Genomic DNA, 18,088 nt, shown 5'->3' with positions numbered 1-18,088 from the left:
CACATCTAGCTCTCCCTCCTAACTTCTGGCTGGCTTATCTGTATAGAGTAAGACCCAACACCAGATGCGCAGTTAACAAACAGCCTTGCACAGATTTTTCCTTTGGTTCATACATATGCAAAAAGTCCAACCCCTATAATAAGTCTCTTATTTTATATCATTCCTAGTGGATCTACTTATCTGATCAAACACCAACTGAAAGGATACGCTTAAAGTGACAGAACTCACTCTACCAGATAGCAAGACTTGTTTGAAAGTTACTGAAATTAAGACAGTGTGGTATTGATACTGTGATAAATAGATAAATGGAACAGAATTAGAAAACAGACCTATACATTATATGGACATGATTTACAACATAGTCATTGTGTATAACATATACATACGCAGAGATTATAATTTCTCTTTCTCCCAATTTTAAGTTCCCTTGCAAGGAACTTAGATCAGGCTCTGGCCTGAGTGGATTAAGAGAGGAAAGGTGGCTAAAGATGAAGCGTCTGTAGTAAGCCAAGCAAATGGTGCTAGTTTCCTTTTCTTTTTCTTTTTTTTAAAGATTTTATTTATTTATTTATTTATTTCACAGAGAGATCACAAGCAGGCAGAGAGAAAGAGAGGGGAGAAAGCAAGCTCCCTGTTGAGCAGAAAGCCCGATGTGGGGCTCAATCCCACCCTGGGATTGTGACCTGAGCCAAAGACAGAGGCTTTAACCCATTGAGCCACCCAGGCACCCCTTCTCTTTCTTTTTAAGTTTGATTTTCCCCTTTCTACTAAAAAGTCAGTTTAACAACAAATCAGGACTTTATTTTTAAAAATCTAACATTATATAAATTTTTTCTCTTGACATTTCCAAACAAGTTACTATTTATTAAAAATGGTATCAGTTTCAGCTTATTTCTTTTTTAATTTTTATTTTTTTAAAGATTCTATTTATTTATTTGTGTGTGTGTGTGTGTGTGTGTGTGTGTGTGTGAGAGAGAGAGAGAATGCAAACACAGGCAGACAGAGTAGCAGGCAGAGGCAGAGGGAGAAGCAGGCTCCCTGCCGAGCAAAGAGCCCGATGTGGGACTCGATCCCAGGATGCTGGGGATCATGACCCGAGCCAAAGGCAGTGGCCAGACCAACTGAGCCACCCAGGTGTCCCGCTTCTTTTTTTTTTTTAATTTTATTTATTTATTTGTCAGAGATCACAAGTAGACAGAGAGGCAGGCAGAGAGAGGGGGGAGCAGGTTCCCTGCTGAGCAGAGAGCCCGAAGCGGGGCTCGATCCCAGGACCCTGAGATCATGACCTGAGCCAAAGGCAGAGGCCCAACCCTCTGAGCCACCCAGGTATCCCTCGGTTTCAGCTTCTTTTTTTTTTTTTAAGATTTTTTTAAAAATTTATTTGACAGACAGTGATCACAAGCAGGCAGAGAGGCAGGGAGAGAGAGAGAGAGGAAGGGAAGCAGGCTCCCTGCTGAGCAGAGAGCCTGATGTGGGGGTCAATCCCAGGACCCTGGGATCATGACCTGAGCTGAAGGCAGAGGCTTAACCCACTGAGCCACCCAGGCGCCCCAGTTTCAGCTTCTTAAACACACACACACACACACACTTGAATCTTTCAGAGACTGGGAAATTACCTATTGTCACATTCCATGACAGCATAGACACTGCACAGAAATGGATTCCTTTGTGCTCTTCTGTGGGTTCAGGTTTTTGGCATAGGAATATGGTAAGATCCCTTTGTGTTTCCCAAAAGAGGCAAAGCTGGAGTCCGTTCACTTTGAGCCGCTAAGGTAGACCTACAAGAGCCCTTACTAACCAGGAGCCCACCAGACCCCACTCCCCTTCTCCCCGGGGGAGAAGAAAGGACTTTCACACCAGGATCCATACTCAAAAATGTTTATTCTCAGCATATACTTGTGTCTGGATGAGCAGGAGGGGCACTTTGTGAGACTTTCCCCCAGTGGCCTCAGGGGGAAATGGCCAGGTCACCAGAGATACAGGGTGAGGACTGAGAATGTGGCAGCAGCCATGGGACCTAGAACAAAGTATGGGGAGGCTTTTGAGGGCCTCTGGAGGACCTGACTGGTTGGCCACTTGGTCACCTCGAGGCGTGTGGCCACGTGTCCACTCTGAGGCTGAGACAGGAGGTGGGAGTGGCAAGACCTGACCATTTGCCTGTCTGGAAACTCATCATCCACAGGGTTCTGCCCACTGTTCTGTTCTCTGACCTGGGGGTGGGAGTCAGCAGTTAGTGGCTTCCATAGCACTCCTCCTCATCTACTCAAACCACTGCAACTTCCTTTTGCCCAGCCCCGCATACCTTTTCCACCTGTCTGAAGACCCGCAGCAGGTTTCCACGAAGGACACCCTGAAGCTCTTCCTCACTCCAGCCGCGAATCAGCAACTCCTCTATTAATACTGGGTATGTGGACACGTCCTCCAGCCCCCGAGGGAATCTGTGTGGCGGTGAGTCAGCCAGCTCTGGAACCTCAGCCCTGATCCTGGTCTAGGGCCCACCATCCCACCAGCCCCAATCACAGATGCAAAACTGAAGGCCATGTCCTCCAGGCTACTGAATGTCACTTTGGGAGCTCCCTGGAGATTGAGCTGTGGCTTATGCCCTGAGCAGATGACTGGCCCAAAACAGATCTGCTGGGCTGGGAGTGGAGCATGTGCTGGGCAAAGGAGGGTACTTAATCAATGTGATGATCTGGAGTGGGAGTGGGTCCACCAGGCCACAGGAGGGGCAGGGACAGTCCAGGAAACAGGCCCTGGTAGTGTAGAAATACCAGGGGAGCTAGAAAACCAGAGCCTATAGACAAGGTCTGAAGGATGGGAGGACCATGGCATGGGAACAGAGACTAAAGGACTCCCTGTTGTCTTGCCCAGGACAAACCCCAGGGAAACACTCACCGACCAGACCCATCATAATTTCCGCCAATCCCGATGAACTCTGATCCAATGACTTCTCTGATGTGGTCAAAGTGATCTATGGGGTAGGGGATAGTGGTGGGCAGCATAGGCTGGAGCTAGCCCTGGTCTGGGGAAGCTCAGCCCTGGTCAGTTCTCCTGCCCACAGCGCTCCCCACCATGGCAGCTGACTTCATGGAGCCCCGGGCCAGTTGTGAGTTCTGAAGTGGCTCGAGGATGAACAGTGGACCTCAGAGCTGCACCTTTAGAATTTTTTCTGTCTGGGAGCCACCCTGCCTCTGGGCTCCTTGAGAGCCTGCCTGTCCTATCCAGAGAGGGGAGAGCAAAGAGATTCAGAGTCAGAGGCAGTTGCTTCTCCCAAACACGCCAGCACTGATTGTGGCCCCAGATCTGGGTGGCAGTGAAGAGCTGTGTCTGCTCCCCTGGGTTGTCAGAGGTCTGCCTGTTGCCCAACAGGCATGCTGAACTGCGGGAGCTGTCCCAAGGGCCCCCCATGGTCATAGGCTCAAGCTAGAAGGGCATAAGTGGACGTGAGGCTCACCTGCCACAGTGGACACATTAGCAAACAGGTTACACTGAAGCACCCCCATGGACAGCGTCACCATCACAATGCCACCATTCTTCTTCTATAGGGATAAACAGACACTCAGTTTGGCTCTTCTGACCTGATGGCCTTCCCTGGGTCCTGGGGACCCTGGTAGGACAGTGCTCGGTCCTAGCTTCAGGGGCTGGAAGAGGCTTCACCTCTGGGTCCCTGAGTGAAGCTGATTTGGCTTTGACTTTCAGAGATGGGGGTGGTTAACCAGCCTTGGATCCAAGGATGGTGCCTGTGCTAGTAGCTCTGCTTAAGGTCAAGAACATTTGTATGAAGCAGGCCTACCTCTGGGTTTGAGCTGAGGTAGCTACTCACCAGAAGTTGCAGGATGTCATCGGGAACATTCAGCACACTGTTGCACACGGCCCGGGAAGCTGAATGGGAGAAGATCACGGGAGCCTTCGACACCTTCAGGGCTTGTCGTACCAAAGTGTCTGATGCATAGGACAAGTCCACCATCATGCCCAGGCGGTTCATTTCCCCTATCACCTTCTGCAGAGACAGTTTGTTTTTTTAATTTTATTTTTGAGGTGGGGAGATGTCAAGGATGCACATACGTGCATATTCTCTGTTTGTAGGGAACAGGTGGGGTAGGGTATAGAACAGGAGTCCTCACCTCACCGAAGCTTGTCAACCCACTGACATTGGTGTAGAAGTGGTGTTTAAACTTGGTGGAACTTTCTGCCCTGCAGGAGAGCCAGAAGAGGGCAGTTTGTCAAAGGCCACACATCATAGGCAACAGCTCCTGGGGGCTCTGCAGTTCCTCCGTTTGTCCATCCATCCAGAACAGAGTAAGGACCTGGGCTAGCTGCTTTCTGGGAGTGTGAGGGGCCTGCTGGGGTGGACTCCTGTGTCCTCACCTCTTTGGACATTTCCCCACCACGCCTTCTGCCAGCTCACCCTGGCTGGGTGCTGCGCTTACCAGGGTGTGCTGCAGGTGAAGGTGAGTGCCAGGTAGCGCACTCCCAGCAGGTAGAAAGCACGCAGCACCGACAGGCTGCTGTCCAGTGAGTGACCGCCCTCCACACCAATGAGGCAGGCCAGCTTTCCAGTGCTGTTCAGACCTGGGAGAGGATGGATAATCCAGTGGTCAGCACCAGAACCACCAGAGGGAGCTCCCAACTGCACCCCATTGCCAGCCCACCTTCAGCTGACGTCACTAGTTCCAGTTCAGAGTAGGAGGCGCACAGGCGACGAATGAGGTCAATCTGCTCCAGGGTGAGGCGCAGGGCATCCTGGTCCTGGGTCTGGCAGGGGGCGTAGGCTGACCAGAACTAGAGGTAGGCCCCGGGGGTTCGGAGTGAGATTAGGGTGGCCTCCGAAGTCCTTGGCCTGCCACTCTTCCTCAGCCCCCAAGCTACACTTTTGGGTCAGTGGCCCAGAATGAAATACTGCATAACCCTGTGGTATCCTGATGACTGTGAAGCTTGTTGCCAGCAGTCAGACTGGAGACCGTGGAACACCATTGTCTTCTGTTTGTCCCTGTGCTGTGTGAATGCCCTGAGGCCAATCCACTATGTCTTTTTGGCTCTAGCAGCCCCCACACTCACCAGAGATCTTTGAGTCACTTTCTGTGTATCTCCACAGAGCCTGGGCACCCATGTGGCTGGCCTGCCTTGGCCTCCAGTGCTACAACGTTCCCGGCAGCCACATGATGACACACTGGGTGTCCTATGATTCTAATCACCCAGAGGTCTGTCTATCCAGTTTCTGTGGCCCCAGCATTCCCCAGGAGCCATGCTGTAGCAACCTGTGTATCCCTGTGGTACCTGGGCACCCACGAGGCCTTCCTTAAGCTTGTCCAAGCTGGTCTGGCCACGACTGAAATTTCGCAGGTTAACATCTTGTAGTCTGTTCTGGAAAAGCTGTCTCAGGAGCTGGGGCAAATGGTTGTGGCTGGGGATATCAAGACAAGGTTAGAGTTGGAGATATGACCTGACCTCCAGGTCAGGCAGGACATGTTGACACACCTGGGCCTGTTCTGTCCTGGTCCACTTCTCCCTATCACACCGGCAATATGGAAGGATTCCTGAGGTGCAGCTGAGGGAGTACGGGGGTGGGGGGGGTACACCAGGATGGGGCGGGGGAGGTAATGGAGGGAGAGGGCCTGGGTGATGGAGGAGAGAGTGCGTCCAGGGGATGCTATGAGGGAGCTTCCTCACTAGCCCTGCATGCTGAGAACCTCTTCCCCAGCTTTGGGCTCGGTCTCCATCCGCCCCCCACGACTGCACCTACGCACCCGTCCACGAGAGGGAAGACCCGCATCAGGGCCCGGGCGCGTTCCCGCATTCTTGGAGTGCTGGAGGTGGCCGGCGTGGTCCGGGAGCTGGGGGTGACCGCCGGGGTCGGGGAGCTGGCGGAGGCCGGCATGGCCCAGGAGCTGGGGGCTCCTGGTGTGGTTGGAGCTCCGGGGATTCCTGGCGTGGTCTGGGCGTGGGTTACCCGCCACTGCAGCAGAGATAGCAGGAGCAGGAGACGCAGCAGAAGTCGCTTGCCGAGCGCGGGGGTACCCTCGAGGCCCAGGGGCTGCATGCTGCCCAGGGTGGGACGGGTAGGCAGGGGCCGGTGTCGAAAGGAGGGGCGGCGAGGGGTAGAGCGCGGCGATGGGGTCCCGACCGACCGTCTAGTAGGGTGACCCAGCGGCGCGGCCTAGTGAGGAAGCGGGCGGGCGTCAGAACGCTTCCACCGACAGGGGACGCCGCCGCCGCCTCGCATAGTGGTCGCAGGGGGCGACACAGACTTCCACCCCTAGCTCGGAGGGCGCCACAGCGGCCCCGATCAGCCTCTGCAGCGCCCCCTGCTCCTGGATCTGACCCCTGCACCTACTGTTTTCCTGGCTCCGGGGACCCAGGGACCGACAGCTCCGAGGCCGGGGAGGGGGGTGGGGGGCAGCGGTCTTCCCAATCTCACCCCTAGCCAGACAGGTCGCAGGTCCATGTGGGGTTTTAGTTTCAGGAATGTGCCCCACCCTGCAATAGGTCAAACATTCCATGAAAAAGTAAATTGGATCTGTACTTCTTGACTGAGAGAAAAAAGATTCTATGTATTTTTAATAAAAATGAAATATAACAATAATATAATGGGACCATTTTGTTTTAGTATCTAGTATTGAGATTTGCTTCTTTTATGTGCTAATACATGCACAAGAAAAGACTCTAGATACTAAACATTAGTTAGTAGCCATCTTGGAAAAGCTACTCCCTGGTCAATTTATGTCACATTTTTCCTTTTTGATAATATGGTCCTCCTGGCTGAGGGATGGGTGGTGCTGGTGAAGGCTGGCCAGTTTAATAAGAGATTAGTGGAGGCACCACAGCAGCTGAACCTTGGAAGGATGGGGTCTGGATTGGCAGGGGTTGGAGAGGGCATCCCAGATTGGACAATAGCCCCGGCAAAGGTCTGGTTTGGACAGGATAGCTGTCTGTAAGGGAGGAGCTGGAAGGTCCTCAAAGGCATAGAATAGTGGGACAAGAATTCTTGCTGGTAAGGGTATGAGGGAGCTTGGTCTGACATATGATTTCATGTGGGAGAAATCCTCCTTCAAGACAAGGTTGTTTCCAGGATGGCCAGAGGCCTGGACAGTGTAATTCATTGTTTTCTGTAGAAAAAGCGCAGATGCACTGGGAACTGATCTAGAACTACATTTGGGTGGCATCTGGGCCTCCTGGGTCTGTACCAGGTCCTACAGTCTGAGAGGGGCCTATAGTGCAGACTAAAATCTGATTCATTTCCTTTCTGTAACTGGACCTGTCACCTATTCTCCCATCTGAGCTCCCTGATAATTGGGCCTCCCCTTCTGGGCACCAGGAGAAGGGCCTTGACCTCTGGTCACCACTACCTCCTGTCCTGCTCCCTACTCATGCCTGGGGGTTAAGGACTAAATCTGACCCTGCTTCCTCCAGCTTTGGCTCTCTCAGGAGTGAGAGAGACAGAAGGGAGGGAGAATGTTCATTCTGGTCTCTCATATACCAAGCTCTCTTGCTACAGGAGGTCTTCATTTAAGTGATATAAACGACATAATGAATGATGAATTTGCTAATAGTTTATTGAAAGTTCAGAAGTACTGGGGTGCTTGGGTGGCTCAGTCAGTTAAGCATCTGACTCTTGGTTTCAGCTCATGTTATGATCTCAGGTTCATGAAACGGAGCCCTGCATCAGGCTCCACACTCAGTAAGGAGTCTGCTTGAGATTCTCTCTCCTTCTCCCTCTGTCCCTCCCGCTATGCTCTCTCTGTTTCTGTCAAAAACAAATGAATATATTTTTAAAAAGTTCAGAAGTATTGCACATACAGCTATTTCCTATGATAGTCTTAGGTGAAAAGAGAGGGCATAATGTTTATAATTTTTTAATGTCATCAAATTAATACATAAACACCGTTTCAAATGTCTGGTTTTGGTTTACTAAGTAAATCAGAGTTATACTCTTCCTGATAATGATTGGAAAAGTTGGGCAAAATATAAAAAGGATCTTCCTGAAGACAACAGAGAGTTAAATAAGACACTTTAAAAATTACTTGATGAGGATCCAGCGAGGGTGGAAACCCAGAGATGAGCCCGACTTTTGGGCTTCTCTTCCACAAGGGGTGTTGTGGTCTGAAGAGTCACCAAAGTAAGGGGGACCCTGATGAACACTTAGTTTTGAGTTAGAACACAAAAGTACGTGCTGGGAGAATGAATGAGGGAACCCACCGCAGACCTACAGCACCTCTGGTTATTAAGCAATTGTCTCAACTCCAGATGCAGTCTTCTGTGCTCTGCTCTGTGAGGCTGGGGCTCAAACTCCTAAAACCATATTTTCCAGCCCCCTTGCTGGCTTCCTGGCATTCTGCCAAGAGGGGCTACAGAGGAAACTGAAAGGCAGTTTTTTCTGTTTCAGCAGTGACAGTTAGCTGCAGGCTGTCACAGAGCAGCCCCTCATGTTTAGAACACCTGCACCGCTGAGCAAGGTCCTGTCCTCAAGAGGTCTGCTCCCCCAGCAGCACAGGGCCCTCCCATAAGCTTCTATTTCCTACCACCTCTTCCCATTTTTTCCTAAATGGGCCCTGAGCTGGATCAGCTTTGCTTGGAAGGATCTGTAAAAGGATTAAGGTAATCTCAGAGGGCTACTCAGTGTACCCAAAAGAGTCAGGAAGGGAGTGAACAGGCAAAATGAAGAGAAAGCACTATTAGAACTTTCTGAGTAATATCGCAAACTGCAGCCCATTTGGAACCTGAGGGAAAAGGAAAACACGTGTTCCGATATACATTTTCAAAGATGAACTTCTCTAGAACACTAAAATAGTTGAAAAATATTAAAGAACTGAAAAGTAGGTGTATTAACTCACACATTATTTTATTCATACCCAAACCAGAATTTATTATAATTTTACTTAACTGACTTTAATGGAGGCAAGCTCATGAATAAAATTTTCCTCTTTTTTTTTTTTGGCTTTGTATGTTTTTATTTTAATTCTTGTTAGTTAACATACAGCATTATATTAGTTTCAGGTGCACAATATTATATTGGTTTCAGCAATTCCATATATCACCCGGGGTTCAACAAGTGCGCTCCTTAATCCCCATCACCTGTCTCACCCATCCCCCCACCCATTCGTCTCTGATAACCATCAGTTTGTTTTCTACTGTTAAGAGTCTGTTTCTTGATTTGTCTCTCTTTCTCTCTCTTTTTTTCCTTTGTTTTGTTTCTTAAATTCCACACGACTGAAATCATACGGTATTTGTCTTTCTCTGACTGATTTATATGCTTGGCATTATACTCTCTAGCTCCATTCCATGTCATTGCAAATGGCAAAATTACATTTTTTTAAAAAAAGATCTATCTATCTATTTATTTATTTGACAGAGAGAGAGAGAGAGAGATCACAAGTAGGCGGAGAGGCAGGCAGAGAGAGAGAGGGAAGCAGGCTCCCTGCTGAGCAGAGAACTCAAAGAGGGGCTTGATTCCAGGACCCTGAGACCATGACCTGAGCTGAAGGCAGAGGCTTAACCCACTGAGCCACCCAGGCACCATACGTTTATCTTTATAGCTGAATAATACTCCATTGTGTGTTTGTATGCATGTATATATGCCTCATCTTTACCCATTCATCATTCATTGGACACTTGGCCTGCTTCCATAATTTTTTAAAGATTTTACTTATTTATTTGACAGAGAGAGAGAGATCAGAAGTAGACAGAGCAGCAGGCAGAGAGAGAGGTGGAAGCAGACTCTCTGCTGAGCAGAGAGCCCGATGTGGGGCTTGATCCCAGGACCCTGAGATTATGACCTGAGCCAAAGGCAGAGGCTTAACCCACTGAGCCACCCAGGTGCCCCATTGCTTCCATAATTTGGTTATTGTAAATAATGCTGCTATAACCACAGGGGTGCATTTATCCCTTTGAATTAGTGCATCTGTATTCTTTGGTAAATACCTAGTAGTGCCATTGCTGGCTCTGTAGGGTAGTTCTATTTTTAGCTTTTTGAGGAACCGCCATCCTACTTTCCACAATGGCTGTACCAGCTTACATTCCTACCAACAGCGTACAAGTGTTCCTTTTTTCCCACAGTCTTGCCAACATGTGTTGTTTCTTGTGTTGTTGGTTTTAGCCATTCTGACAGCTGTGAGGGGATACCTAATTGTGGTTTTCATTTGCATTTCCCTGATAGTATGTGACAATGAACATCTCATAAATAATATTTTCAAAATCTCCCTCTTTGTTTAGCTCATTTTCTATTGAGAGATTGAATGTTTGGCAATTTCTCTTGACCAAGTGAGGATCTTAAATAATTTCTAAATAACTGTAGCCTATGAAACTTCTTTTATAGGATGCCACTGTGACTGGTATAGTTAAAAAAATTTTTTTAAGGCCATGTATAAATTTGCATAAAATTCCAGTAAGCAAAACTGAGAGCTTGATGTTCAACTGACTGAGCCACCCAGGCTTTGAACTATACCATTTGGGGTTATTATGAAAAGTGCTGCTTTAAATATTATTTCATATGCCTTTTGGAAAACCTATGTATGCATTCCTGTTGGATATATACCTGGGGTGAAATTACTCAGTCATGGGGTATGCATAGACTATTACTATTAACTATTATCTTTATTAGTCATTAATATCATATTTATTATTATTAGCTGTCATTATTAGCATTAACTATTAATTTTGACCATTATTAATGCAGTTGCTATTATCATTAATGGCCTGGGAATAAGATAGTGTGGTTTTCTTTTTTTTTTTTAAGATTTTATTTATTTATTTGACAGAGAGAAATCACAAGTAGATGGAGAGGCAGGCTGAGAGAGAGAGAGAGAGAAGCAGGCTCCCTGCTGAGCAGAGAGCCCGATGCGGGACTCGATCCCAGGACTCTGAGATCATGACCTGAGCCGAAGGCAGCGGCTTAACCCACTGAGCCACCCAGGCGCCCCCGATAGTGTGGTTTTCTAAGTAGCTTGTGCTTCTCAGAGAGGAAGTCCCTGAGAGACATGGGAAGGGTGGGTCCACATCCAGGGAAGTTCAGTCATTGGAGGTCCGTGGCCCATCATGTAGCCTGGTGTTTTGGGCTCTGTCCAAATAGGAACAAAGATTATTTGTGATCCAGGCAGGTTCCTTCTTGGGAATCCGAACCGGAGTTCCCTTCAAGATCCCCAGGTTGTGGGGCACCTGGGTGGCTCAGTCGTTAAGCGTCTGCCTTCAGTTCAGGTCACAATCCCAGGGTCCTGGGATCGAGCCCCACATCAGACTCCCTGCTCACTGGGAAGTCTGCTTCTCCTTCTCCCTCTCTCTGCCTGCCACTCCTCCTGCTTGTGTGTTTTCTATCTCTTTCAAATAAATTTAAAAAAAAATCTTAAAAAAAAAAAAAAAAAAGATCCTCAGGCTGTGGTCAGTGGGTCAGGATGTGGACTGAGTGAGCTATTGAGAGGCAACCCAGAGGAAGATCCATTCTCCCAAAGCTGGAGCATGTGTCATCCACTGTCTTCTTCCAGTGCTGAGCCCAACAATTGGGGTCTTCTTGGGTCATGCTAGTGAGACTCAGGTCTTACCTGAGTAACTGGTGGTTGACTGCAGGGTCCCCACCAACCACCAGAACTGGGATCCTGTGCCACCATCCAACCCCCCCGCCCAGAGCAGGATACTCATGCCTGGTTTCATGTGTAAAACATTTATTTTCAGGAAATGTTTGTGCCTGCATGATGGGGGGAACATTGTGCAGTGTCTGTAGCTGCCGTAGTAACATCTGGTAGGATTAACTGGGTCACCAGAACCACAGAATGAGGACTAAACAGGCAGCAATAACTGTGAGGCCTGGAGCCGTTCTGGGGGGAGATCTTGACAATGATTGTCTAGGTGACCACTTAGGTGTCCAATGCTCTGAAGGCTCAGTTAGCTTCTGGTCTGGAGCCAGGTACCGTGTCTGGTGCAGACGTGAGAGAACAGAGCGGCAAGAGCTGCCCAGCTGCTCATCCGGGATCTCATCCTCCAGTGGGCTTTGCCCCTTGCTTGCCTCCCGTACCTGGAGGTAGGAGTCCGTGGTCAGCAGCTCCCACAGCAGCTCCAACACACTTGCTCAGACTCCTGTGCTACTCTTTTGCCCAGCCCAGCATACCTGCTCCACCTGTCTGAAGACCCGCAGCAGATTTCCGCGAAGTACACCCTGGAGCTCTTCCTCACTCCAGCCGCGACTCAGCAACTCCTCTATCAGAACCGGGTACATGGACACGTCCTCCAGCCCCTGAGGGAACCTGAGTGGCCGCGAGCCAGCCAGCTGTGGAACCTCGGCCCTGTTCCCTGTTCATGACTCAGAACCACAGCCCTCTGTGTCCAGGTCTACTGAACCCTAGCTTTGGTCAGATATGGGAAAGGGAGACCTGAAGAAGGTAAGTGATTCAGACCTGCTCGTTATACTGCAGAAGGAAGCTCCTAACCACTTTGAGTCGTCATAAAAACTCACTGAATTGTACTATTAAGATCTATGTTGGGGCACCTGGGTGGCTCAGTCAGTTAAGCATCCCACTCTTGATCTCAGCTCAGATCTTGATCTCAGAGTCATGAGTTCAAGCCCCACTTAAAACAAAAACAAGGGGCGCCTGGGTGGCTCAGTGGGTTAAGCCGCTGCCTTCGGCTCAGGTCATGATCTCAGGGTTCTGGGATTGAGCCCTGCATCGGGCTCTCTGCTCAGCAGGGAGCCTGCTTCCCTCTCTCTCTCTCTGCCTGCCTCTCCATCACTTGTGATTTCTCTGTGTCAAATGAATAAATAAAATCTTAAAAAAAACACAAAAAACCACAATGATCTGTGTCTTTCACTGAATACAAAATTTCCCTCCGTTTATAAAAAGAAGAGAAGCTTTTTAAGAACTGGGTTGAGGGGCACCTGGGTGGCTCAGTGGGTTAAAGCCTCTGCCCTCAGCTCAGGTCATGATCTCAGGATCCTGGGATCGAGCCCTGCATCGGGCTTTCTGCTCAGAAGGGAGCCTGCTTCCCCCCTCTCTCTCTACCTGCCTCTCTGCCTACTTGTGATCTCCGTCTGTCAAATAAATAAATAAAATCTTAAAAAAAAAAAAAAGAACTGGGTTGACCTCCTGCAGGCACAGACCCAGCTGCAGGCAGAGGAAATGCTCAGTTCACACCAGACCTTGCTAAGAGTCTGCTCAGAAGCAGTGGTTCAGGGCACCCTGGATGGCTTGGTCGGAAGAGCATGTGACTCTTGATCTTGGGATCATGGGTTGAAGCCCCACATTGCATTGTAAAGATTACTTAAATAAAACTTAGAAGTAATGGGTCTGCTGGCACTAAGGGTGGGCAGATGATGACCTAGAGTGGGGCCAAGGGTTGCAAACAAACAGTAAGGCCCAGGAAATAGACTCTGGGTGTAGGGAAAGACAAGGTGGGCCTAAAGCTGTGAGGACCACAGTGTGGTGGGCACAGTGACTATCAAGGCCCTACTGTAGCACAGCAAGTCTTAGACAAGCCATAGGGAAGCACTTACCCTCTGACCCCATCATAATCTCCGCCAATCCCAATGAACTTGGATCCAATGATTGCCCTGATGTAGTCAAAGTGATCTGGGGGATGGAGAGTCAGCAGCGTGGGGCTTCCAGGGCAGGGGTGGGATGGGGACCGCACTCTACCAATTCCCCTTCCTGTAGCCTATAGGCCGCACAGGCCAGTTCCTTCATGGCCTGGCACCCAGTGTGCCAACTCGAGGCTGATGCCAGTTGACTCTAAACTGGAATTTAGATTTGGAGTAGACCCCATTTGGGCTTCTTCTGATCCAGAATCACCCTGCCTCCAGTCTCCTTGAGAACCATGGTGGCTCCTTTCCATGGGTGTGGAGAATGAGGGGGGACAAAGAATACAACTGACAAAGACCACAGAGACTTACGGGGCTGCCTAGTCCCTTGGTCAGAGGCAGGGGCAGGAAGCTCTGGGAGCCCCTGCAGAGGCACAGATGGTTGGCACCTGGGCTCTATTTCTGAATGCCTCCCTTATGCCCGTGAGTATCGTAGTTACCAACTCAGTGTCTTCAGTTCCAAATGGCACCAAGGTGTTTTATACCATTCATCACTGAGTTTTTAGGAGCTGTGCCTGCAGCCAAGAATGAGTGAGACCACTGGGGCTGTACTGAGCCTCCCTGCCGCAAGGCTTCAGGTGCAAATCAGAGCCCTTCAGAGAGCCCAGGCTGGGCTTACCTGCCACAGTGGACACGTTGGCTAATGGGTTGCATTGCAGCACCCCCACTGACAAAGTCACCATCACGATGCCACCATTCTTCTTCTGCAGGGGTGGACAAATGGACACTCAGCTTTGCCCCCGAAATACCCACCTGCCTCTAGACTCCCGTGAAGAAGGTGTTCAGCTCTGGGTTTGATGTCAAAGGAGACTTCACCTCAAGGTTTGTGTAAATGGAGGAGTCTCCACTCTGGTTGGGATGGAAATGTCTTGCAGTATTTACCGCTTAGAACCCCCATACCTGAGTTCAAGAATTCAGGGGCTATGGACTGTGGGTTTGTGAGGCAGATGTTCAGCCTAGGGTTTGAGAAAGTTGAGGGAACAGGGGCTCAGGTTCAAGGGCTCTTGGATTGAGGGCCCGGGCAGTTTCTCACCAGAAGCTGTAGGATATCATCAGGAACGTTCCTGGCATTCTTGCACACACCTCGGGCAGCCGAGTGGGAGAAGATCACAGGTGCCTGTGACACTTCCAAGGCTCTCCGAGCCACAGTGTCTGAGACATGGGACAAATCGACCATCATGCCCAAGCGGTTCATTTCCAGGACCACTTTCTGCAGTGACAGGTTGGGGAAAGGGCATCAGGGGTGCACTTGCCCATGAATTTTTCTGTAGGGAACTGGTGGGGCATGCACATTCACAGGGGGCAGGGTATGGAGCTAGGATCCTCACCTCACCGAACCTGGTCAACCCAGTGACGTTGTTGTAGAAGGAATGGATGCCCTTAGCTGAGCTCTCTGCCCTGCAGGATGACCAGGAGGCAGTCTGAATGGTGGCCCTGACTTGGCCACAAGAGCCCACTGAATCCTCTAGACCTGCATCCCCCTGCAGCAAGAGCAGGGACCCAAGCTGGGCTGTGCCTGGCACAAGGCGGTGCCTACTGGGAAGCCAGCCTTGCTCTGGGAACCCCTGCCCCCTCCCACTCAGGGGCAGTGCCAGATCCCAGGGGTAAAGCTTGGTCTGAGCCCCAGTGTGATCTCGGGCAGATGCCTGCATCAGTGGACGCATACCATTTACACTGTGCTCACCATGGTGTGTTGCAGGTGTGAGTGAATGTCAGGTAGCGCACACCCAGCACATAGAAGGAACGCAAGACGGAAAGGCTACTGTCCAGTGAGTGGCCACCCTCCACACCAATGAGGCAAGCCAACTTCCGAGTGTTGTTCAGAGCTGGGGACAGGTAGGTCAGAGGGATCACTTTCAGAGGCTGGGGTATTCGGACAAGTCTCTAACACTCTCCACCCATCTGCCTACCTTGAACTGAGGTCACAAGCTCCAACTCAGAATAGGAGGCACACATGCGGTGGATGAGGTCGATCTGCTCCAGGGTGAGGCGCAAGGCATCCCGTTCCTGTGTCTGGCAGGGGACGTAGGCTGACCAGAACTGGGGGAAGGCCATGGGTTGGTTTGGGCAGGGGTTGCTTTCAAGCTCCCTGGGCTTCTTGCCTTTACAGCCCACAGAGCAGAAATGGTCACTTATAATGCATTGCTTGCTCTGTGGTCTGTGGATGCTCACCAAACGAGTTCACTGTGACCCCTGCAGGCCCCAGCATCCATGTTGTGGTATTTTGGGAGGCCCTACTATAACTGAGTTCCCATGTGACTAACCTGTGGTCTCTGGGATCCTCACACTCCCTCTCAGCCCTTCCATCCGTCCCTGTGGTACCTGGGCGCCCACGAGACCATCTCTAAGCCTGTCCAGGCTGGTGTGGCCATGGCTGAAATTGCGTAGATTGACATCCTGTAGTCTGTTGCCGTAAAACTGCCTCAGAACAAGGGGCATGTCGTTGTGGCTAGAGGGAGGGCAAGACAAGGTCCGGTTAGGGTGAAATGGGTGGGTTCCTTAGGCTTTGGGATCAAGCAAGACCTGGGCCAAGGCCCCCTCCAGACCACACTGTCACCAGACTATACTAGAACCCCTTGAGGACTAGGCTGGGGGTTCCCACCAGGGACCGAATGAAAGAGGAAGAGAAAGGCACCCAAGGATGATGGGAGAGTGTGTCCAGAGGTGGTGTGAGGGAGTTTCCTCACTAGCCCCACTGGGGTGGGCTCAGTTTCCACCCGCCCTCACGCCCGCACCTACGCACCCATCCACGAGAGGGAAGTCCCGCATCAGGGCTCGCGCGCGCTCCCGCAGACTTGGGGCGCTGGAAGCAGCCGGCGTGGCGGGGGAGCTGGGAGTGGCTGGCGGGGTCGGGGAGCTGGAGGTTCCCGGTGTGTTCTGGGCACTGGTTATAGGCCGCGGCGGCAGCAGCAGCACTAGGAGCAGGAGACGTAGCTGAGGTCGCCGGCGGATCGCTGGGGTACCCTCGAGGCCCAGGGGCTGCATGCTGCTCAGGACAGCACAGAGAGGCGGGGGCCAGTGTCGAGAGCCTGAGGGATGGCGAAGGACAGAGAGTGGCGATCGAGTCCGTAACGTCGACTCGGACCACCGCAGCGCGGTCTGGCAAGGGGAGAACAGACTCGCAGGATCTCGGACCCGCGCGCGCAGAGCATGCGCTCCGCCCACCCCCAGCCAACCCGACACCACCGTCTGGGCGACTCCTCTCCTCTCTTCCTTCTCTCCTCGTCTCCAGTGTTCCGAGGGACTAACCCAGGTTGCTCTGCTACTGTCTCTAACCTTGCTCTCCAGGAGAGAAGAGCAAGGTGCTCCTTGGGGTGCTCCTCCCAGAGAGCAGCCTCTCTCAACCACATCTGGTCCCCAATCTGCCTGCATCCTGCACCAGCCACCCTGAGGGCTACATGCAAATGTCTGTGGCCACAGTCCTCTGAGCTTTCTCGGATTCCTGCTGCTGAGCCATAGTGAGGGTGGGGTTCGGAGGAGACAGTTTCTGGAAATGAGGGGTTAACCTTGAGGACTTTGCATTCAGGAAGAGGCCCTCTGCCCCTGACCCTCTCTCTCCCCTACATTACTTCCTTGCCTACTTGTCCATCCCCTGGGGGACTCAAGCCCGAACTGGGAACTCTCAGGGGCGCCCCTCCCCCTGTTTTCCCCAGTCAGTCTCAGGCAAGAGCTCCCTCCTCAGGAGATGCTACACCTCTGAATGAAGAGATTTTTGGGATGCGAACTGAGCAACGTTGGCGGAGGGGGTGGGTGTCGGGGTGGCTTACTGAACAGAGCAGGAACTCAGCAAGCTCTTTGAGTGGGAGGAAATAAAGTCATTTATAGGGCAGCAGAGCACCCCTCCCCCCCATCCCAGCAACATTCCTCCCAGAGCTTCAGGCTGGGCTGTTGGTCAGGGTCCCACCTACCTCAGTGTGGAAGCCTGGTCTTCACTGAAGTCAGATATATGGCTCCTAAGGAAAGGCCTGGCATCTGGGTTCTGAGGCTACATCCGTCTTATCTTCTTGCTCCTGTGGCTCTAGCTCTTCCAGAAAACTCTAGGCTGAGCTGCGTTCTTCCTCTGTAGGCCCCACCCTCATTCCCAGCCTCAAGGCCTTCACCCTAGTTGCTTTCTCCAGGAACCACATCCCTACACAAACACACACACACACACACACACACACACACCCATCCCACATATAAACAGTGGAATTCATCCTCTCCCAGAAGCTCCACCACGGAGAGGCCTCAAGGTCTCTGCCGAAACTCCTTCTTCCCCAGTCTCTCAAGGTTCCACTGTGAACCTTGGCACCTTCTGGAGCGGTTTCACCTTTGGAACCTTTTCCAGGTGGCAGGAGTGACCTGTGCGGGGGTAGTGACCTAAATTTGGAGACCTTAGAAACCACCCTAGAAAGGAAGTGAGGAAAACTCTGCCAGCTTGGGTATATCTGAGTGATTGTGCAGATGATAGTGCCTGGTGTAGTCAGGCAGGGGTGAAGGGCATACCGGTGGCACTGTGCTGGGCTTGGGTCTGCTGACTGCTGCAGCTGG

General features: G+C 51.1%; 1 protein-coding gene across 3 annotated transcripts; it reads right to left on the bottom strand.

The window, feature by feature from the left end:
* Positions 1-1,895: 1,895 nt before the first annotated feature.
* Positions 1,896-17,621, bottom strand: LOC122911318 (dipeptidase 2-like). 3 transcript variants are annotated; one of them, XM_044255894.1, is made up of 19 exons: positions 17,467-17,621; positions 16,302-16,587; positions 15,881-16,007; positions 15,469-15,598; positions 15,243-15,384; positions 14,887-14,956; positions 14,592-14,768; positions 14,178-14,262; positions 6,335-6,477; positions 5,748-6,157; positions 5,278-5,404; positions 4,653-4,782; positions 4,431-4,572; positions 4,125-4,194; positions 3,824-4,000; positions 3,455-3,539; positions 2,896-2,971; positions 2,303-2,438; positions 1,896-2,210 (listed from the first exon to the last, which is right to left on the bottom strand). In XM_044255894.1, the coding sequence occupies exons 2-19, from the start codon at positions 16,541-16,543 to the stop codon at positions 1,968-1,970; spliced, it is 2,712 nt and encodes a 903-aa protein (XP_044111829.1). In that variant the 5' UTR covers positions 16,544-16,587; positions 17,467-17,621; the 3' UTR covers positions 1,896-1,967. The 3 variants fall into 3 exon arrangements, with proteins under 3 accessions (XP_044111829.1, XP_044111827.1, XP_044111828.1); XM_044255892.1 differs by lacking the exons at positions 1,896-2,210; positions 2,303-2,438; positions 2,896-2,971; ... (6 more) ...; positions 5,748-6,157; positions 6,335-6,477 and adding exons at positions 11,635-12,001; positions 12,095-12,230; positions 13,475-13,550; XM_044255893.1 differs by lacking the exons at positions 1,896-2,210; positions 2,303-2,438; positions 2,896-2,971; ... (7 more) ...; positions 6,335-6,477; positions 17,467-17,621 and adding exons at positions 11,635-12,001; positions 12,095-12,230; positions 13,475-13,550; positions 16,808-16,896.
* Positions 17,622-18,088: the final 467 nt, after the last annotated feature.

Source organism: Neovison vison, chromosome 7 (assembly GCF_020171115.1).
Source record: "Neovison vison isolate M4711 chromosome 7, ASM_NN_V1, whole genome shotgun sequence".
Lineage (NCBI taxonomy): Eukaryota > Metazoa > Chordata > Mammalia > Carnivora > Mustelidae > Neogale > Neogale vison.
Note: the sequence above shows the minus strand (reverse complement) of the source record. Positions and strands in the feature narration are given on the sequence as shown.